The sequence below is a fragment of the Takifugu rubripes genome, chromosome 1 (genome assembly GCF_901000725.2).
Source record: "Takifugu rubripes chromosome 1, fTakRub1.2, whole genome shotgun sequence".
In the NCBI taxonomy this organism is placed as follows: domain Eukaryota; kingdom Metazoa; phylum Chordata; class Actinopteri; order Tetraodontiformes; family Tetraodontidae; genus Takifugu; species Takifugu rubripes.
In genome coordinates, this window is record NC_042285.1 from 11773347 (window position 1) to 11795834 (window position 22488).

The window sequence follows — 22488 nt, forward strand, 5'->3', positions numbered from 1 at the left end:
CAAGTACTTTGATCATAAAGACTAAAAATAAGGAATTTCTTAGCCTCAGTCTACCTTTAAAGTTTTCTAAAGTTTACTTCATTTGGTTTTGTTTGCATTCAGCTCACATTAAACAACGTTAACATTAAACTTTAAATCCTGTATCAAATATATCTCCTAATGATCAAGACATGTCTGCAGTATGCTTTAGTTTGAATAAATTGCTTAACATTCTGACATTTTAACTCAACTTAAGATTTTTAGTGTCTGTATGAGTGTGAGAACCATCAGATCTGGTTGTTTAATTTCCACGACAAGAAGAATGCAAACCTTGACTCAATTGAAACACTCCTCTTTTGTCCTCATTCTTCCAAAGTTTTTTACATGTTTTCACCAAACTGCCAATGAGAGTGTCTTCAAACAGCGACGCTGTGTTTGCACGCGTGTGCGAGAGTGGTATCTATTTATTCTGTGCATGCTTACACAGGGAGGATGTAGCAACAGTGTGGTGTTACTGGCATTTATGGGACCTTGATGTTGTTACCCTGTATATTTCCTGGGTGTTCTCACAGTTTCAGGTCCTTTTAACGAAAATTAATTCATGTTTGCATTCATACGAATATCCTAATGGTTGATTTGAACACATCCTCTGTTTGGAAAAACAAAGTATCTACATTTTGAGAACAAAGAGGTGAATTGAGCTGTACATATATTTCATTTTATTGAAAATAGATTGCAGTTCTCAGCTAAAACACCAGAGACCCAATCTACACTGAGAAGCTGACATGTCCTCGTTCCCAGGCATTTAAGCAGCTTCCCATGGCACCTCGTCGCTAATCCGCTCGATCTGACATTGCTGCTGTTTGTTTTCCTGCACAGCGTCATCTATCTGCTGGTAATGAGATCTGAGACCTTGTCCGGAGACTCTGGTAATCAGCCTACATTTGGGGTGGCAGAAAATATGCCCTTCCCACCGCAGGATTCTGCTGTGTTGAGGTTTTTTGGTTGTTATTTTTTTTTCTTGCCTGGTGAGTTTGTCGTGGGAAATGATGTTGAAGCAGATGTGAAAACAGGGCCACACATGTGAATGTTTTTCCATGTTACAACTAAATGAGAATTAATAATAAAGGCTGTCGCAGCCTTTAAATTGTTGCATGTCAAGTTGGAAATAGAGCAAATATCTTCAAATTTGGTTTATTTTTGCCTGAAAACACGAGTTGAAGCACACACTGTGTACTAGGCGCCTGTTGTTGTGATTGCCTCCACGTCTTATATCTGTTCTGTCTATAATTACAGGGCAGCTGGTTCGCAACTGTATTCAAAGCTGTAACCATGACAACAGTGCCCATTTTTTTGTATCATTTTAGATCCGTTACTTGTGATGGTGATGGATAGTTCCCGTAAAGAGGACCTTAAAGGGGCTCCAAGTGAGGAGTCTGTGAGAGCACCAAAGGCATCGATTTCCCACCTCCCCGTCCAGGTGAAGAGTCCCAGAAGAACCAGCACAGGGGAGTTTGAGGAAAAAAAAGTGATGAGGATATTTACCCTTCAGGCCCCCATGAGAACCACATGTGAAAAGTGACACCTGCTCTCTCATTGCACTTTCTCAGGGTCCTGTTTGTGCATGTGTTTGTTTGTATGACAGTAGAGTCCTCCGCCTGCCTCTCATCTCAGTTTGTGTGACTGTGTTAGCGTAAAGCCCAGTGGGAAACGGAGCACAGGAGGGCCTGCAGCAGATCAACAGTGTCAGAGAGGGTTGACGGCAAACGCAGCTGCGAACGCACCCGCACAGCCTGAGAATGCTTTCTAATGCTTTTCTAAACATGTAATGGGTCACTTAGCTGCACCGTTACACATCTCATTGCGTACACTTTAACTGTTGCTGCCAGTGTCGCTCCAATCAGGACGGCACAAACTGCGACGCCCTCATTTTCCCTCATTTTATTCTGCCTAAACATGTTTTTTTCTCCGTAATTTGACATATATGATGTGTTTTGTGGAGAGCTTTGTCTGAATCTTTTTGATGACTCCACACATCAACAGTCCACTTCATGAATGCACATGAATATAACCTAATTATAGCGTCTGGGGTCAGAGGTGACAGCTGGGTGCCCTGGGGACTTTGGGAATTTCCTCATTAGGAAAATGGAGGGAAGAAGCTGCAGGTGTCTAAAATGAACCCTTCTTTCTATTGTATTATCTCCTTAGTCACTCACACTTGGGGTTGATTGCTTTTCTGTGCTTGTCCTTCCTTTAAATGTAGTATGTTTGCAGCAGGCATCTCTGTACTGTGAACCACACTAAGTTTATTTCAGCATTTTCCTAATCCCAGTGGTCACTGGGAGGGAGACTGTAATGCATGCTGAACCTGCCATGCATGGGTTAAAAGTGCCGCCTGTAACTGCTGGTGATGACAGTATCTTCCAACTTTCCAACAGTCCTCTTCCTCACCGTAAAACAATAACCATTTGTCCCTCGTCCTAACAAGGAGGTTGGTCTCTGTCCATCTGACCGTATACAGACAACGGTGCCCTACTCCCACAGAGACAATGTTGATGCTGCACCAGCCTTAATGTCTCACAGCCCTCTGCGGGCAGAAGCCACCATGTGAGGCTATTTACTTTAAAAGGCAGTCATTAGAAATTCATATTGCATCTGGAACATCTGGAGTCACTACAGCAGCATGTCAGTAGGTGGGAGAGTTTACTGTTATCTGCTTTGATTTGTAAAATCTTGTGAGCAAATCAAAGGTTGGCCCTTTGCTTGACCTTCACAGATTAACATTAATGAGAACCTACATGGACATAATGTGTAAATGGTTCGGTCCTGCTTGCTTTTGAAGGGAAAACCAGTTCTGATGTTGGTTTTGTGGAGACGCCATGTCCAACATACTTTACACCACATTTACGGCTCTTATTAGCTGCAATTAATGATTGATCTCCCAATCCTGTAGTCTGAAATCCAAATGAGTGTATTGTTATCAGCAGCCCAGTATCGCTATGGTAATGCCTCCAGGCTTGGATGGGCTGTGTTTTTGGAGCCCAGCTGGGGGTCAGACAGAGGTTCTCCGCTGTCCGTCTTGTTTGCAGCTCTCCCAGCCCCCACACAGCTTCTAATTGGCTGAATCAATTTGGAGGGAAAACTTAACTAAAAAGCAGGATCCCTCCAAAATCGACAATTGGTACGGTGCTTTACATATGTCCACAGGAAAGACAGATGTTGTCCCTCTCGACCACATCCACATTTGAATACCCCTATTTGGATACAATGAGACGGAGCACAAAGGGGCGATATTTTGGCGGTCAAGGCAAATGCATAATTTTGGCGGCCAAGACAGATCGCGATTGACCTTTCACACGTTTAGTGTTTTGAGAAGTAGCCTTCAATCAAAGTAATCAATTGGAGTTGTGGTGCATTAGTGGACACAGCTGGGCGCTCATCTGATCCACCAAAAACACCTCCATTTTAGCTTTAAAGAAACAACCAAATCTCCATTAATAGGATTCACAAACTCGCAGCCTCGTAGCTTTCTGTTTTCTTTGTCCTTAATGTTTAACATTCTTTAACATCTTTGACATTTTAACTCTCATTAAATAAAAGTGTTTTCACAATAGCATGAATGCGTACTCACAGATACATCTGCATACACGTCTCCTGCTAATTCAGTATTTAAAGGTAAACTGATGGAATCTATGGATTGAAAAGTTTGGTAGTCGCTTTTTTTTCCCAAAAAGTTAGAAGATTAGTACCACCGTCATGTTGTGATGAAGGGTTTAATCTTAAAAACAATACTTGAATGTATTATTTATGTCACATTAGCCTGGCTGCTCTTGATGTCCTCCTCCTCCATGCTAATATAATTAGCCTGCCTTGCACATAAACATGCACTCACGGACACACATGGAGACTTTAAACTTTAAACCCAGGCTGCACAATGGTCCGCTCACACAATAGACACATGCCAATAATTTCAACCCCCACCCCTCTGCAACCCTCCCACACACAAAAAAACTCCTTGTTCCTACCTCAGACCTTCTGAACATCCTGCTCACTCAGCGAAGTAATGAGACTGGCAGGGGTCCATTTCTGGATATCCCATTACACATCAAATCTTAGAAATCGTCGTTAACCTCACTTGTTTCCGTGCAGATCTGGAAACTGCTCACCTGACTGTATTAGGTCCCAAATGCCAAAGTTAATTATTTGGTGTTAATTCAAAGCTGGATGCTGTGAAGTTTCCAGCCAAAGACAGTTTTGACTTATCTTTTGTTTTAAAAATCCCATTCAAGCTAAATAATGGGGGTGTGTATTTAAAGAGAGTTTAAAAATAACCAAATTAAGTAGTAACTGGATGATCATTCAACAATAATCCAGGAGTCTTCACATTATGCTTGCAGTTTACAATCAAACTCTGAATAGGACCTATAATTGGGCGCTAAATCCAAATACCTGGCATTCTTTATCTCTTGCCATCTTTCATCAATGCCATTCAGACTTCCTGGTGACCTGGACTAATGTCCACGAGCCCCCTTTCATCTCATTTCTTCAAAACCAAGCCGGATCCCCTTTGCCCCCTCAGCACGTTTGTGTCTACGCTGGCGCGAACATCAGTCCAAATATTCCTTTTAAAAATGAGCGAATCTGTTGCAAAAGTGGTGGTCTTTGTTACAAACAGGGGAGGGGGAAATGCTTCAGGGGACCGCCAAAACATGCTGCGTCCGTTGTTGAGTAAAGAAAGCCCAACCCCCCCTCACCTCTGACTTCAGGGGTATCATATCACCTGTCCCTTGGGGTGCGCTGCTGTGTAAGTCTGGATGTCCTCATAATAACAGGTGGATGTGAATGCATACGACAGGTGTGACGAGGTCTGCTCTATCGAATTCAGTTTAACTGAGCTGTTTACATCTGGAACTAATGCTCGACGTGAAGTGCTACTATAATTAGCATTTTTAGCAAACAGGATGCGCAACATTTATACACATATTCATCTCACAACTCTATGTCAGTGACTTTATTTGCTTGATGTGACCTCAGGACCGAAACCAAACAAAACAGAGGAGAGGCAGAGTCTGACAGTCTGAGTCTTTAGAGGTGGTGGCAGCGAACCGTGTCGTCCTGCAAACCAGCGAAAAAATGGCCAAAAGCCAAGAAAAGGAGACTTTGCCGGAGCGTTTAGGATACTCCTTGATTGCTCTGACACATTCATGCATGCACACATATGCATGAGGACTCACTTTTATGCACATTCATGCATAGTTCCAATTTAAGGATTTTGGGCCTATCTGCACATGTATGGGGGGCTAATCAGGGCCTCTTCAGACAGAAAGCAGGGGGTCAGTCAGGGTGAGACATTTGTGATGGAAATTTGGACGGCAGGCGTAGGAAAACAAAGCTGAGGACAGGACGCCCCAGAGATGACATAGTTTACACATGAGCTAACAGGCGTTGAGGAATTACAAACCAAAACTCCAAATCTGAGGCTCTCTTATTCATATTTAGCTTTAGAAATTTGCTTTAGAGGATATTTCAAGTTTTGAAATACATCTGTGAAACCCTACTAGGTCAAATGCACCCAGAAGTCCTTAATTTGAGGCAGGCTACATAGAAAAAGGTTTGATTACATTCCTGTGTCTCCTGCATCATTTAAAGATGAGTGAATGCTTCCACAGGCTGTTTGTGCTGAGAGAAAGACATTAACTGTGCAGGAACTTCAGTCTCTACAGAGCATCGAGTGCATTTATAGCATGTAACCTTCATCTGATGGAATTCCTAAGAAATCACACAACGATGGGATTTGATGGCGCTTCGATTGAGCGGTTCTCAAAAAAATCAACCTCTGACCTCCCCAGCCTCGGACCATGGTAACCCCTCCCCTCCTTCAGGGTCTGGTGTTTTGTTACAGGTCATTTGTCCATCCCAGCGCACTGATCTGATGACCGCCCATTGTGGGAACTGCAGACTTCACACTTTCAGCACAAACATTCCTTTCAGCAACTTTACTTGGAAACAAATCACCAGGTTGTTGCAGAAGATAAAGGAGCTATTTGATCTATTCTGAAAAACAGCACTAACAAATTTTAGCTTGAGCCTACACTCCTCATATTGTATTTAACTAATAAAGAACTGATGCAAATATTATTGTTAAATAGTTCTAAAAAGTATATCCCAACTAAAACACCTCCCTTTCATCAAATCTTATTGTCTCTAAAGAGAAAAGCCATTTCTGTAAATTTCTGAATGATCTACAGAAAGTACATTCATTAAATACATTAGATATTTAATTCCTCTCCACTTTCTAAATTGATATATAAGGCCATAAATAATGTCTTGTTATAAATTTAGGAAGGGCTTATTACTAATAGTGTTAGTTCACTCTAACATGACCTTCAAAAATCTCCTGGGTGATTTTAAAACTACCTTTTATATGTTATCATGGTAAAATGTAGACTACAGCTCTGAAAAAGGTTTTAATTGGGAATTAGACGTCACAATGCAAAAGGAGATCTCTGAGCAGCTCCTGCCAATAAAGGGAGGTCACCAAGACACCTACGACTGCTGTGTGACTGAGCAAATCAGCACAAACATCCCATCTCCACCATCGATCGCTGTGGTGGCATCATCATGCCGTGTGGATGGTTCTCCTCAGCAGGTCCTGGAAGGCTTGTAAAGGTCCAGGAAGAAAAGAAAGCCACCACATCCAGAGAAACCCTGGAGGAGCTCCTGTTCAGGCTCAGTCTGCAGGAGAACTGCGACTGTGGACAACATTTATTTCTCCACAGAGGCGATGAAGTATAGATGCAATGTTGCGTTTACTGAATACTAATGAATATTAATGCAGTCAGTGAATTTGACTGTCAATCAATTGAATAAACCAATATGTCTATTCAGATCAGCAGAAGGTGTTTGACAGACGTGAAAATCCAAAATCCAAGAAATGAATGCTAGGAAATTCTGGGACACCACCTGAAGGCAGCGAGACCGACAAACAGGCAGCGACTGAAGGAAGGTAAAAACGCTGTCACTCTGTGAATCATTATGACCTGGTTGGAGATGTTAAAATGTTCTGCACCGTCAATCAAACTTAACAAGATTTTTTTTCTCTGTTATGCCCTGAGGACTCTCTATCCTGCTCTGTCTATCTTTAAAACACACACACACACACACACACACACACACACACACACACACACACACACACACACACACGCACGCACGCACGCACGCACACACACACACACACACACACACACACACACACACACACACAATTAGCCCATAGCTCATTATGTCTGCTTTAGTTCTTTTGGATTGTATTGGAGGGTGGGGGCTGGGACTGGGTGGGGTTCGGTAACCCTGGAGAGGATGACCTTAGGGGACATTCGGGGGTGAACGGGGGAATGAAGCATCAAGCTGTAGGGAGGGAAGATAAGTCCCTTGTGCCCCTGCTGGTTAAGGCTGCTCCTGAGAAGATCCTCATTGATTTTCTAAGCAGAAACACAGACTGATCAGTCATTCTCAATCAATTTCATGAGCTTCAGCAGAACGGCTGCTTTTGAGTTGGTAATGTGATCCGCTTAAACTAAAACAATGCTGTTACAACAGAAAAACCCTCAATTTGGTCATTAATAACAATCAGTAAACAAATATTGCTGCCATCTGGAGTCAGCTGTCAGTTACATTAATGGTTAACTTCTTGAAATAAACGTGCTCAAAGAGAAATGGATGGATTTCCCTCTCCGTCCCTGAAATGCCTGAACACAGAAAGTTTTGATTTCCCTCCAAAAACTCTTTTGTGAACGCCCCCCACTTAAGAAAACTCCTCAGCAGCCGCATCCACCCCCAGCCGTCACACATCAATCCATGCTGTGCGTGCGTGTGTGTGTGTGTGTGTGTGTGTGTGTGTGTGTGTGTGTGTTTTGGGAAGTGGGGTGTGCTGTAAACCCCCCCAGGGTATAAAACATTTTTGGACTAACGCCACAAGTTTCAAACTGTTTGATGTCAGTTTACTGAAGGGTTTTAAGACTTCCAGCAAAGAGACAAGATAAATATTAGTTTGCATACAGTGGGCTTTAAACCCAAGTTTGAAATGTAAATAGGGTTTGTGTTTGTTAACTTTTCAGACTTTTAAACGTGAGCACCTCTTCTCTTCACTGCCAGCTTTTATGTTCTTCTGGTATATTCATGTAAAAATAACAGACATCGTCCTTGGGTTGGACATGTGTCTGACCTTTGTCTCCTGAATGTCTCCGGCTTTTTAACTCTTCTTTCATAAATACCAGGTATTGTCTTTCAGTGGGTTTCCTCTATGTGCAAAAACAAACACAACTTCGTGTGTTAAGCTGTGGTTTATGACTAGAGAGGCCTTTTTTTTATAAATCCCTGACCAGTGTTGGTGACGTTATGGTTTTGAAGGCCGGTTCCAGCCCAGCACATAAAGAATGCTGTGAAAATCAGGTACAAACAAGCCTCTAGGTGGAATTTTAAAAGGCTTTCACAGATAAACAGAGCAACATTAACATGACAACAACTTCCCGCGTTTCCATTTTCCAGTTGAGGACACTGACAGTATTCTTTTCCATCGTGCACATGTTACATTCACAACCACTTGAACCAACTGCAGCAAGTCTATGAGAATTGTCCTCCCCAAAACGAGCAAAACCCACACAACAAAGGGCCACCCCTGGGGATAAATACACCTTTTGTTTTATCTATTTGAACTTGAGGTTTCCCTTAAAGCTTAGGAGAGTGTGGTCGCCCTTTTCTCTCTCCTTTCATACGGTTTGGCGCCGAATAGACGATTGCTGCCAAATGGGAAAACGACTACACAGAACCAGAGAAAGATCAGAATCAATCAGGAAGTGGCAGCTTTTCAGCCGTGCCAGCAGAGCTGGGCAACTTCCTGGTGCCGTTGCCAAGGTGACAAAAAGCTCAGCCAACCGGTGCGATGAGCAGCAGTTTGGTTTGATGGGGCGGGTGGGGGTGATGGCTGGGATACTGGAGGGGATGAGAGCTGTGTGTGTGTGTTTGTGTGTGTGTGTGTGTGTGTTGGGGGTTGGGGCCAGTTCAAATGTATTCACATGCAACATCATAATCTGGAAATGTCTTGTTTGTAATCCAGCTGTCGAATAATCCCTCCAGTTCCTCTCTGTTTTTTGATCCTACCAGAAATTTGTGCAGATGCATGAATCAAGAACAAGTATGGGTTTTACGCCGATATGATTGAAGTATGTGGTCTAATCGGTCGTTTTTAATGATGATCAATTGTTTTACCTAGAAATGACCCTAAATTTGCACCTGTTGATCAGATCTGCCAAAGGTCAGATAAATGGAAAAGGTTTGTGTCTGAAGTTCATCTTCTTCAAAAATGGGTTCAGTTGGTGGGTGTTCTGGGGGATGATGGGGTGACACTGGTAGAGATGGGTAAACACAGCTGGGGACACAGCCCTTGTGGGTCTTCAGCTCAGTGATCCCCTTCAGACATTTATCAGCATGTTTGCTCAGGGGATGTCCCCTAATCTTCATCGCAGTCTAAGATATTCACAGCAGGCAGGGAGAAAAGTGACCCTCTCCACAGGCACAGCCGCCCTAATTCCTCTATGGATACACTTCAATGTTCTTGTCTCGTCTTTATATTTTATCTGTAGATTGGTCTGTGTGTGGCTCATTCTCCATGGGTGGGATAGCTGGAATAATTCATGCTAAATTCCTGATCATAGTTCTGCATATAAAAAGAATCAGAACCAACATGCGCATTATAGGATAAATATCAAGATCAACACCATGAAGTCATGGGAACCTAGAAATGTGTATTTAAAGTTTGCTTTGTCACAGTATATATTTCATTTAAACTTTATCTTGATTACTATTAGTATTGTGATTAGTTCTAGTATGTAGTAGTAGTAATAGCAGTAGCTCTTGTGTTGGTTCATGCGCCACCTACTGTTAGTTTATTGTGTTAACACCATAAACTGTTAAATATAGTGGATGTTTTTTCCTACCTTCACACTAAATATCTCACTGTTGTATGAAACATGCACATAACCCGTTTTGTTTTTGCAAATACAATACAGCCACTAAAGCTGATTCTGAGTCTTAAAAATTGCATATTTTAAATTCAGATATTAGTTGGACTGAGGTTGGAAATGATTTATTAGAAGTTGTAAACGCCATCTTTAACTAATTTAACTGATTTGTAACCCACAGACCTTTTAAAACCTAGAAAACTGCGATACGGACTCTGTCGAGGGAAAGAACGTCCTTTCGGCTTCCGTCGCCGCGGACGTGTCTGACGTCAATATAACAACAAATTGTCATGTTAACTCAGGTGCAGGGGAAAAAATGGCGATTCAAATTTTACATTAAATAATATTAACCCTGGCTTATCTGGATGTAAGATTTCCTAAACCACGTAAGTACTGAAAGCCGCTTGTGTGTAAAATAAAGGGTAACTAAAACGTGAGTTGCAAAAAAAACAATAAAGAAGCTGTAGAGCTAACATGCTAACCTAGCATCAGCAAACGTCTGTTTTAAGAGCTTGTCGAAAAACAGGCATCCACCTAAATGTGTTAAATAAACAGCGAAACACATTTTATAGACAAAGGACACACGTAACCAGTATTGCCCAGTCGCATGCAGTGTGATCTAATTTGTGACAAAGTATTGCTAGGAATTGTTCGGAAACATTCTCAAGTCTTAGCCTTTGTGCTAGTTTAGCGAGCTTGCTAATATAAAACATTGTATTGTTAATATTAACATAATCAGCTTCTATTTTGTCTGCCTTAACAGTAACAGCATCTCAAGCGATGTATTAAGCCCATGGTTATATGTCATTTCTGGTCTTTTCTACCTTTCACTGGTATTGTCTTGGGTTGAGTTTACCCATTTACCGAGCGAGCACGCTGGTCTGTTTCGTTCTCTGACCGTCTGTCACCGGGATAAATAAACCTCCATTGTGGAGCAACATCACAATTGTCAGCGGTCTAATCTAATCATCCCGGCGATGGCATTGAGGGCGGCATGTAATTTACTGGTGCATTGCAGTGAATGCACACAGTCATAAACTGGGCAGACTTAAATGAAAAGACCTGTTTCTCCAGACCAGGAGGGACAGGGCAATTTTGAGCCTGTCGGTTAGCCAGCCGAAGAGACGGGGAACAGGATTGGGAAGCAGGCCGAGGCGGGCCCCGCGGAGCCGGTGGAGAAGATGGCCGGCAGCCCGGAGAAGAGTTCCACTGCACAGGAGCTGAAGGAGCAGGGAAACCGGCTCTTCCTCTGCCGCAAGTACCAGGAGGCTGCTACATGCTACAGTAAAGCTATTGTAAGTGCAACTAATATCCGAGTCTTTCTCACGTAACCAGTACTTTTTGATTGCTTTGATTTGTTTATATTTATTGTGTCATGTCCTGTCTCCCAGAACCGTAACCCATTGGTGGCAGTGTACTACACTAACAGGGCTTTATGCCATGTGAAGCTGCAGCAGCATGACAAGGCTCTGGCAGATTGCAAGCATGCACTGGAGCTGGACAGCCAGTCGGTCAAGGCCCACTTTTTCTTGGGCCAGTGTCACCTTGAACTGGAGAACTTTGATGAGGCCATCGGCAATCTGCAGAAAGGTCAGAAAAGATGGGGAATCCTTGCAAAACTACAACGGACCTGGTTTTCTGGTGGTTTACTCTCTTGTCATAATGCTGAATCCCTTTTTGGCTGTCAATGATGTCGGAGTTTTAATGCCAACACTCGTGCCATCTTAATTAGTGTTTGCTTGACTGAAATAACAGTATTCTTCATCAAGCCTTAAAGCAGAGTTTGTCTTTTGTGTGCCTTTTGGCTTTAGTGCCGTGCGTTAAACCGGTGCTGCTGCTTTTGTTTTCAGCTTATAATCTGGCAAAAGAGCAGAGGCTGAACTTTGGAGATGACATCCCCAGCGCTTTGCGCATTGCCAAGAAGAAACGTTGGAATAGCATCGAAGATAAGCGCATCAACCAAGAGAACGAGCTACATGCTTACCTGACCAAACTTATCCTGGCCGAGAAGGAAAGGTGAGGCCGCCGCAGGAGGTCCAGCACAGGTTACCGTATATAAACATCAGCTGGTGCACAAATCATGTTGTCATCTTTACTCGCACAGAGAACTGGAGGAACACAAAGAAAAACAAGATGACAATCAAAATGGAGGTGATGCTGGAAAGATTTCCTCCAGACACGTATGTTTCTGAATGCGCCAGTTTGTTTAGTGTAATCAGTGGAGACAACAGTGGCATATTCATACCTCCCCCTTTATGAACGTATGTAGGACAAGTACCTAAAGGACATGGACGAACTGTTCTCACAGGTGGACGAGAAGAGAAAAGTGAGTATGAATCACTTCTCTCACGTTATTGTCATTGTTTCTTCACAGATTCAGTCTTTGCTCTCATCATCCCAGCATGCATCAGGAATTTACCTAATTTAATTTATAAAAGCAAAAAACTGGCAGGCTGCTCAACACGGACGTGCTTTTGACCATAGTCCACACCTGCCTCACAACAGCAATTTGTTGTTCACATAGCAACAAGAGAAAGAGTCCCAAGAAGCATTTCAGCATAAATCTTACACTCACATGTTTTAGACCCTCTAATCTGGCCGGTGTGAGGAGCATTTCTGAATTTCTAAAGACTGGAAGTTGTTATTTCCAAGACCAAAGGACACTTTCTATGGAACTCGGGATTTGTTTGCCAGTAATTACTCCTGGTTCACTAAATACAGTCATTTTTCTTTAGAGTTTTCATTATTTGTTAAAATAGCTCCTGCTGGCAGTTGGTTTGGTCTGTGGGAGAAGATACAGATCTAGCCAGAATTAGAATGACCTGATGGAAGAGACTCTTTTTTTAAAATGTGTGATACAGTAGAAATGTTCCAGAGAGCAGCTTCAAACACTACCAAAAGGAAATAAACCAGACTTGAGCATTTTCCCGTGACGCCAGTGTGGTTAAGGGTGTTTTGTTTCTTCAGAAACGTGAGATTCCAGATTATCTGTGTGGGAAAATCAGCTTTGAGTTGATGAGAGAACCCTGCATCACACCCAGTGGTATCACATATGATCGCAAGGACATCGAGGAGCACCTGCAGGTAAAATCAGGCTCTCCCGTAGTATCCTTTACTTAGTTATCGTTAATCCCATAATTTGAGCAGCCATATTGTAACAAGTACTACAGATATGGGACTTAGTTACTTTCAGCTCTACTATTGAATGAATTGTATTGAACCAGACAAATCAGCACGTAAAAACCTGGTTCTGTTGTCTTCACCGGCGCCGAATAAATAATACTCCTAGAAACAACAGCAGCTGATGTCATCTAGTGAATTTGACTGAATTTTTCTGTTTGGTTGCAGCGGGTAGGCCATTTTGACCCAGTCACCAGGAGTCCACTGACCCAGGACCAGTTGATCCCGAACCTGGCCATGAAGGAAGTGATCGATGCCTTTATACAGGAGAACGGCTGGGTGGAGGACTACTGAAGAGAACCCCACTCCCTGTCCCCAACCCCATCGACCCAAAGCCTGGGGGGGAAAAAGATGACAATTAAGAGAACTTCATGTGGATTTGTGTGCTGTGTGAAAAGGACTGCCGGGGGAGCCACGTGTCACAGGCCTCTCTCGCCACTACATTTGATCTTTGCTGTAAACGTCCCGCTCCTGACTGCGGACACTCGACATTCAAGCCGCTCCCTTTAAACCCCCCCTTTGTTTGGATTTTGCCATGCGTTTGCACACTTCATTCAAAATGAGTCGAAACATTCTGAGGTCACTCCTGCTCCTCTGCCCACTCAGTGCCACAGTTGCTGAAAAGCATCAGCATTTCACGCCAGTGTTTTATATCTTAAAAGTCACCTAAAATACAACCATTAAAGGATCAGCATGTAATCTTAGTCCAGTATTTTTTAGCTGTTTTCACTCTCCATTTACTTAAATATTAGAGTGATTGATACTTGCTTCATATATTTTCCTGGTCATTTATAAATACAGAAAACAACCTTTGCTCAGTTTGTATCCAAACTTATTTACTGCAAATGTAAAAACGTGCTCTCTTCTCTGCCTGTAGGAGGCGCTGTAGTTGACCATTTTCACTTCACCGTAGTCCCCCCCCCCCCCCCCCTCCCCTTTTAACAAACACCACAACGGACAGTTCCGCTAAGTTGAATGTATGCATTATTGATTCTTTAGGTTTAGGCTGGCCTACAGTAATTCAAAAGGTGTCTTATTACAACAATGTTATGTTAACATAGTCTTTAATGGAAAATAAATAATAAAAAAAATAATAAAATAAAATAGAAGCAGATTTTCCAGGCAAAGAAAATCCGTTTTGCTGGATATAAACTGAACATTTAGAAGTGTTGTTAAAGGCAATCCAAGCTGGGTTTTTTTCCTGTTGCCGTCACCATGGACGCTGCCGTAACGCATGAAGTGATGTTACTTTTCTTTTTTCTCCCCTGCACTTGTGCAAGAGAATGCTGTTGTCTTGATCCACTTTCTCTGACAGCGCCGCTGTTATGAGGGCTGATCCGCATGAAAACAAGTGCAAGCTGTGTCCTGTTACCGGGGGTTCGGAGGAACGTTCCCTCGTACAAACTCATCCTCTCTCTGCGTGCTGGAAAAGCGTTGACCATCTTCTCCACCGGTACCTCAGTCCAGCTCGCTCGCTGCTGGTCTGCTGTCGTTTCTCAGTTTCCAGCTCCTGACTGTGCGTCTGTGATGAAATCAGCCTGTCAGTGGTTTGTGTCAGAGTGCAGACTGTAAATAATTTGCTTGTGTGTCCTCAGATTTTATTTCTCAACAAAGTCAAGGTTCTTATTTTTTCTTTGGGAAAAAAAAAAGTCATAGAGGTTATGAAACTGTACGAAATGTAGATATGTTGATAACATTATTCACTTTTTGTTTGTCCTGATTAAACCATGAACCTTGAAGTTGTTTGTCCTTTTTTTTCTATATACATAAAATACACAACTGAAAGTGAGTCCCAGTATTATGACGTCATCAGGGATAAAACCAATCGTCATATTGTGATTTATTCTGTTTGATTCGGAGGTATTTAAGGTAGCGATCAGGACAAAAGGCCCATCTGTTGGTCAGTACATCTCAAAATGATCCCAAGATGGAAAATCAACCCGATGATTAAAGATGGAGAGCTACTGTTTTCTGGTCGGTGCGTCACAGACACAAGAGAAGGTGTGTGTTGTGCTCAGTGTCAGCCAGCCCTCACACTGAGCCTTTTGTCAGCGCTGACCCTCAGCTGCCGTCCTGGTCGGTACAAGGAGGGACGAGGAGCTGAAACAGAACATTGGCGAGTGGGACGGAGTCGGCAGCAGAACCGGCGCACAAAAGGGCAGCAATATGGTAAGAAAAGCTCGTTCCCGTCCTGATGTCCTGGTGTCCTGGTGTCCTGGTGTCCTGTCCTGATATTTAACCTGCTGCCATCAGAGACAAATGTGTGTCTGTGTTTGCAGAGAGTCAGCAATGTCAGCTTTGAGCTACTTCTGTTGGGGGTCTGTGGATGGTCTCTGGCTCTCTCTTCAGCCACCCAAGGTAGGTTTAAATGCACCCTAACATTTACCCCAAAGACAGAATGAACCAGACTGTGTGCAACAGCTATGGTTGAGTTTTGTGGAATGAGGAATTTCATTGATTTTTAAGCATCCGAATGCAGCAACTACTGTAGATAATTCAGCCAGACTTCACACAGAAACCTGAGCAAAGCAGATGTCCTGAAACTGGTCATTGTTTGTCCTAAAATGGCCAGCATGTGGACAGCTGCTGATCTAACTCTGTCTGCTTGTGTTGGCCAGTGGGTCTGCCGGACAAGGTCCTGATCTTTCCCTATGAGACGGACTTCAGCTTCGTGGCCCTGATCCCTCAGAAGGAAATGGCCTTGAAGGCCTTCACGCTCTGCATGCGTGTGGCCACTGAGCTGCCAGAGGAGCGGCAGATTATTCTCTTCGCCTACCGCACCGCCGACTACGATGAGCTGAACGTGTGGCGAGAAAAAGATGGACGAGTCTCCTTCTATCTCAGCGGCGATGGCGCCTTCTTTCACCTGCCTCCTCTCACCACTTTCCGCACCAACCTCTGCCTGACTTGGGAATCTCGCACCGGCCTCGCTGCCTTCTGGGTCGATGGGAAACGCAGCACCTACCAGGTCTACAAACCCGGGCACACGATCCGTCCCAATGGCAGCATCCTCCTGGGGCAAGACCCGGACAAACATCTCGGGGGTTTGGAGGCCACGCAGAGCTTTGTGGGAGAGGTGACGGATCTGAACATGTGGGACTACGTTCTCTCCAGGAGCATGATCCAGGCCTGGAACTACGGTCATAAGATCCCCAAGGGCAACATCTTTGACTGGGCCACCATCCAGTATGAGCTCAACGGGAACGTGATGGTGGTGGACGACGACTGACTCCCTGCGGAGTCAAAGGCAGAGAGGGTGGAGATCTGGACCGGTCGGTGTTTTTATTCGCTTCAGTCTCGCTCGGTGTTTTTGTCTTTGGCGGCTTTGTCTGCTCAAGTCTGATGAAATAGTTCTGGCAAAAACAAAGCCAGTAACTCAGCTTCAGGGGTTTACCTCCGAGGGCTCGAGCAAAGGTGTTACCAGATATGTCCACAGAGCGGCGCTCTCCGCCAGTTCCCAATAAAGCGATTTTTATTAATTGACCTTTATTTGCTTATGAGGGCCACAGAAGGTGATCACAGTGTTCGGCAAATAAACGGTTGTTAATTCTTATTGCAACTGCAATGCAGCCTAAAAAGAGTGAAACATCTTTCTGATTCTCATCTCGTTTGGTCAGCTGACATCCGCCATCTTATTGTTGATAAATGTGGAAACAAAGAGGCTTTTTCTTCTTTAACATTTGAGCTGCGCAGAGATAAACAGCATTTATATCATGTTTAAAAGCCATCGCTGTGGCGTTGCCCTCGGTTAGCGTATACTCACTCATGAATTTTCCATGTTTCTGCTGATGTAAGAGCGCTTTTGGGTCTGAAATAAAACTTTTTTTGTCATGTGCATGACTAATAATGTTAGTAATTAAAAAGAATATTTCATTTGTGAACTTCTTCACCTTCATTTTCTTTATTAACCCATTTAGTCATGTTTTATAAGGTTTGCTCTCATGTTAATTGTCCAATAGTTTCAGGTGATTACAGTTAGTCTGCCTACAAAGAAATTAACTGTTTAACTTAATTATTTTATTTTTTACACTTGAAATAATATATAAAAATGACAATTATAAATATTTTCCACTGTGAGGTGTTTAGAATAACTTTCTTAAGTCAGTTAGTTTTATATATATTTTAAAGTAATCAAGTATCAAAATAATGCAAAAATAATAGTAATAATAACGGCTATGATAATTCACAAAGAATAGTCAAGATTTTCTTTCATAAAACAATTCATTGTGGCTTTACAGGAATAATTGTGCTGCTGTAACTGTGCAAAAACCGTTAAGTAAAAAGAAATACAGCTTAAGGAATTTCACAGCAGGACATGAAACTACAAGAAGACAATTGGAGATGAAAGATTCAGCGTCGATATCCGACATCCTCGTGGAGCTGGTGCGCGGATGAAGAGAACCATGACACAAAACCTGACTTGACTGGGTTGAGATGAATTGTTACACGTTTCCTGCAGTGAGTCATATGGAGCCGCTTCACTAACAAGCCCCCTCAGAAGAAGCTCAAGGTCAAAGCTTCTCCATCCAAGTGTAACACAGTAACCCTGACTTCCAGTGTTTCCGTGCGCTCTCGCTCATCCTCCCCCCCCCCACACACCACCACCACCCTGACCTCCTTGCAGAGATGAGGGAGAAGTTTGCAGCGTGCAGCTGATGCAGGCTCCCTTGAGGGTGGGAAAGTGCTACGTTGCGCGTGTGTGTTTATTCCGACCGACTCAACCCTCGTCTCTCTCGCAGCAGCTCCGTAAGGACGAGGCCGGGCCAATGAGTTCTGACTGCGGGTCAGCAGCCAAATGTTCCACCTTCTTGGATGTTGCAATGCATCAATCGCAGTGCCCACTCACTGTGTGGTAACACCTTTGTGGACCATCTGCCCAAGCCCGGCTTCTTGGCCTTCTGGTACAGACACACACACACACACACACACACACACACACACACACACACACACACACACACACACACACACACACACACACACACACGTGCAGGCAGCCTGTCATATCCTTTTCTCATCTCTGCCTAAGAGGAAGTCTAACCCTTCATAAACACTTTTGATGCTGCAACCATTTTAGGGATCTTTTAAACATATAAAGCTGATGTTGACATTATCTTGTGGGGGCCGTCTGCTAACGAAGGATGGAGCCTGAGTGGCTGGGACACTCGGCAGAGTGGATGATTATTCCCTCCGTGTGCTAGCGCTGCATGTGTTGACTGACACAGTTGCAGGGCTCCCCGTCCTGCTCGTAGACGGGGCCGTCAGTGCAGGCCTGAGATCTGCATATTGGCCCATGGTGTTTTGGGCTCTGCGACGCTTTGCCGTGGACCGCGTGCCCATGCGTGCAGAGCTGGTGAAGATGTTTTCCACACGAGAGGAGATAGACGGCGAGAGGGAGCCCCGCGTGAGCCGGTGAGGGGAGACAGAAGGAGGGCCGTTCTGGATTCCTTCAAGCAACTCCAAATAGATTTCCAGGCAAAATGTATTTGCATACGCAAGACAGTGCTACAAGCTATCTGAGTGAGCTGTGGCATGTGCTCATTGAACAGATGGATAATTTTTTTAAGAGCTTTCTTGCAGAAATTTCAGCCCATTAATTTGCGATCTTGGGCATTATACAGGCTGCGTTTTGATGGCGCAGACGATGCCGTCTCATCAGCATCAAGATGTTCTTTTTGATCAGCTTTAATTCATGGAGGCCCAAAGTTATTTCCATCAACTTTTAAGACATTTCGGAACGTTGTAAATCCTTGTTTACTCCAACTGATTCCAGAGGAAATGTTCAGGTCTCAAACAGGAAAGCAGAAAAGGCTGATGTTCAGGTCTAAAGAAAAATCTCAACCAGGACTCTGACGTCCTGCAGACTGAGGTCATTGATTCTGTCGATTTCTATTCACGTTATAATCTTCTCTTCTGTCCACATTCTCGACAGATTTGAGCTAAAGATGCTTCCTGGCTGTCACTCCACCCTCAATCCCTCACTCACAGCTTGTAATTCTTCGGTAGGGTCCTTTGTCGTTCCCTCTAGGCTGCATGAAAAATTCACAAGCTCGTCCCATTAGAGTCAGAGCGAATCAGGGAACAGGCTTTAGAACAGTCGCAAACACTTTTATCAATTAACATTTAAATGTTAGATTTAGCAGAAAGCAAAATCAAAGGATGTTACAAAATTCTTGACTTCATGAGCGCGCCCCCCCCCCCACCCCACACACACACACACACACACACACACACACACACACACACACACGAGTCCTGAATTGTTAAATCCAGATGGACGATAGCCTTTTCAGCACAGGTTTTTCACACTGGCGGTGTGAAGCCTGACCTTTACCATGTGCGACCCTGTGCGACCGTGAGCTCTGGGCACGTTGTGGTGACACACCTCCAGGCAGGAGCGCCATCCACCTATGAGCACGCTGCACTTCCTGCTGTCAGGACGCCTCTGAAACCCAGAAGGTTTACTGGCCAAAATGCAGCTCCTCTACAGACAGTAACCTTTACTGCGGAGGACGCGTGTTTGTGACATAGAGGAGATTATTTCACTTGCTGCTGTCATAATTTATAGTTTCCATGCAGGCTCTGACTTCAGTAATAATTTATGTTACTTAAATGTGGTTTGGGAAGCCGAGTACATCATTTTTTTAGGTGGAAAAATGAATGAACCAAATAGGAATTTTCAAATCCTTAATTATTTGTTTAATTTAAACATGGTGTTTACAAGATCACAAATGTGATTACAAATGTTAAAATGTAAAAATCAAACGTTGAGTCTTTAAACTCTAAATTTAACCAATAAAGCCAAAGCAAAGTCCAGACGATTCTCATCTGTTCATTTTGAATTGGAGATTTACTTCATCCTAATTAAGAAACACAACACACTGCAAACAACATATACACCTCCAGCAGTTGTCCAACCAGCAGAAGCAGCGGAGGAGAGTGAGATTCTCTGTGGTTGAATGCTTTGTGGCTTTTAGCGCTAAATTCCCCTCCGTCGCCTCTGGGCTGGCCTCTCCTGTGAACATACGAGCCACGCCGCAGCGTGTTGCGCTGGGAGATGGTCCAGGCCCTCCTGATTAAATATTACAGCCCTCTAAATGGATGGAGATTAGCCTCTGTGGGAATGTTAGGGCTTAATTTACCCCCTGGCCAGATGTGTGTGTGCAAGCCTGAAAAGAGTGTGTGTGAATATAAAAGGCAATATGGGGAGGGTGGGAGGGGGAAGTTGTTATACACGTGTCCCTCTGCACAGTAAAGAGACTGCATATTCCAGGGGGTCAGTGGAGGATGTTTTGTGGTTTTCCTGGGTGAATATTCTGGAGCGGTGCTGGCTGTGTGAGCAGCTTGATGGGCTCGGTCCTGCGAGTCGTGGGTCAGCTGAACGTCACAAAGCTCAAAGAGGAGGCGAGAGGTTAAAGGTGAAGCTGCCAACAGACAGCATGTACTCCAATTATTGATATTTCTCTCAGTTTGTGATCAAATATGAATATTGAACTGACTTCAGATTCCTATTTACAGCATATAAGGCGAAGGAAGCATTCATGCACTAATATTACCAAAAATATAACGCAATCAATTTTAGCTAAACTGACTAATAACATCATGATAAAATTGAAGTCTATGACAATAGTCATGCATTGAATAATGATGCATTCAATGTGTGTGTCCTCTCTATCGCAGCTCTTTTAAATTTAGCTTTCGGATCTAATGTGTCTCATTGTTGTTTATATAAACATTTAAAGAAACAAAAGGTGTAATACTATTGAAAATTTGAACATAAATTAAATTAATAATATGAAATATTGAAATAGAGATGTATAAATAGGGGTGTGTAATTCAAATTTAAAAAAAAATGTTTTACACGTTAAAAAATGATTGGAATACAAAGACAGTACAAAATTCCACACAGCTGTGAAAACATGCGACATTTTTAATCCAACTCTTCCCTCAGTTTATCTTTTCAGGTGAGGACATTTTAACCGCTCCTCACATCCATCCCTCTACACCAGAACAGTCATTCTCTCCCGGCCTTGGTTCGGGTCTCTGTGGCAGAAGGACCGTAGAACCAAACCATGTTGTTAATGTGGGCGCAGCAGAATGTCAGCGTGGGGCTGAGGGGATGAAGATCACTGCAGATGCAGAGCGGCCTGCCAGCAGTGCCACACCCCGCTGCTCCTCCTCGTCCTCAGCGTTGGACTGAAGGTGTCGGGCGCAGCGGTGGAAACGTTTCCTTCACACATAGGGAATAAATGACCGTCGTCTTAATTGCACCAGTCTTTTTGCTGCTCTCTTATGCCATCTTGACATTTGCTCTGAATTATTCACGGGTTGGTTTTGTAGTTCACCGCGTTTAAAATGCTTTTAAGGACGTGAGTGCATGTTTTGAGGTCTTTGCATGAAAACCCATGACTTTATTATTTATAAACACACACAACCTCCGCAGTGTGTGTGTGTGTGTGTTTGGGAGGGGGGGTCCTTTTTAATCACCCACCTTTTCTTGTCTGTGTGAAAGCTGCCGCAGTCTGATAAACATATGTTTTTCTTGCGTTTTCAGATGTATCACTGCAAGGCTTCAATTCTCCCTTTATTCGCTTAGAATTGGCAAACACATTCATCAAACACACACCACATGTGTACAGCAGCTACAGACAACGACTGCATCTGCACACGCACACACACACACACACACACACAAACACGGGCACTCTGCGCCACTGGGCAGAGACTAGCCTGAAAGATTGAAAGCAATTAAAACTATCATCTGCAGTGGCTCTGGGCAGGCCTGTGGCTGCGAGGGGGGAGCTGCCACTGTGCATCAGCCTCTCGATCTCAGCAATGCACCGTGACATGAGAGGGAGCGTCACGGCCCGCTCTCTCCGAAGCACACGAGCTCTGCTGCCACTACTCATGTGACATGCACACACATGTGCGCTCATGCGGGGACTCGTCACATGCTTGCCGGTAACGCTGGATCTTGATCTTTCACCTGTTTGAACACAAACCCTTTAGAAACGTTCATCCTCGGAGCCGTAGGTCAGCCAAGAGTTTGTAGTAATTGATGATGTTAAGGGGAACACTTAAACGAGTCAGTGATCGGCGTGTGATCAGCAGGTTAATGAGCTGTATTTCTTTAAATTTCACCTGCGTTGCGTCTGAAAACAACTGCAGTGGGAAAAAGTTCTGTCATTTGGCGCAAAGAGAAAGGAACTGCTGTCTCTTACAGATGATTTAAAAAAAAAAACTTTGGGGAGATTTCTGCAAGGTGCCTCAGGTGCACATGTTAGGCAATGGAGGGGAAAGCTATTGT

General features: G+C 43.7%; 2 protein-coding genes across 3 annotated transcripts; both read left to right on the forward strand.

Moving 5' to 3' along the window:
* Nucleotides 1-10230: 10230 nt before the first annotated feature.
* stub1 (STIP1 homology and U-Box containing protein 1) lies at nucleotides 10231-14920 on the forward strand. Of its 2 annotated transcripts, none has more exons than XM_003961299.3 (8): nucleotides 10231-10387; nucleotides 11076-11296; nucleotides 11393-11591; nucleotides 11852-12017; nucleotides 12106-12181; nucleotides 12271-12327; nucleotides 12969-13085; nucleotides 13350-14920. In XM_003961299.3, the coding sequence occupies exons 2-8, from the start codon at nucleotides 11183-11185 to the stop codon at nucleotides 13473-13475; spliced, it is 855 nt and encodes a 284-aa protein (XP_003961348.1). In that variant the 5' UTR covers nucleotides 10231-10387; nucleotides 11076-11182; the 3' UTR covers nucleotides 13476-14920. The 2 variants fall into 2 exon arrangements, with proteins under 2 accessions (XP_003961348.1, XP_011601837.1); XM_011603535.2 differs by having other exon boundaries at nucleotides 10240-10387; nucleotides 11081-11296.
* Nucleotides 14921-15218: 298 nt separating this feature from the next.
* crp1 (C-reactive protein 1) lies at nucleotides 15219-17062 on the forward strand. The gene is made up of 3 exons (XM_011603524.2): nucleotides 15219-15350; nucleotides 15461-15539; nucleotides 15800-17062. Exons 1-3 carry the CDS (start codon nucleotides 15348-15350, stop codon nucleotides 16408-16410), a joined length of 693 nt encoding a protein of 230 aa, XP_011601826.1. The 5' UTR covers nucleotides 15219-15347; the 3' UTR covers nucleotides 16411-17062.
* The last annotated feature ends 5426 nt before the right edge of the window (nucleotides 17063-22488 follow it).

What these genes read in the sequence shown, in the direction of transcription:
- stub1 (XM_003961299.3), top strand. Translation starts at nt 11,183, where the DNA reads ATGGCCGGCAGCCCGGAGAAGAGTTCCACTGCACAGGAGCTGAAGGAG. An exon ending in GAAAGATTTCCTCCAGACAC is followed by an intron (nt 12,182 to 12,270) that starts GTATGTTTCTGA and finishes GAACGTATGTAG; the next exon opens with GACAAGTACCTAAAGGACAT. An exon ending in AGGTGGACGAGAAGAGAAAA is followed by an intron (nt 12,328 to 12,968) that starts GTGAGTATGAAT and finishes TTGTTTCTTCAG; the next exon opens with AAACGTGAGATTCCAGATTA.
- crp1 (XM_011603524.2), top strand. An exon ending in TCTCTCTTCAGCCACCCAAG is followed by an intron (nt 15,540 to 15,799) that starts GTAGGTTTAAAT and finishes TGTGTTGGCCAG; the next exon opens with TGGGTCTGCCGGACAAGGTC.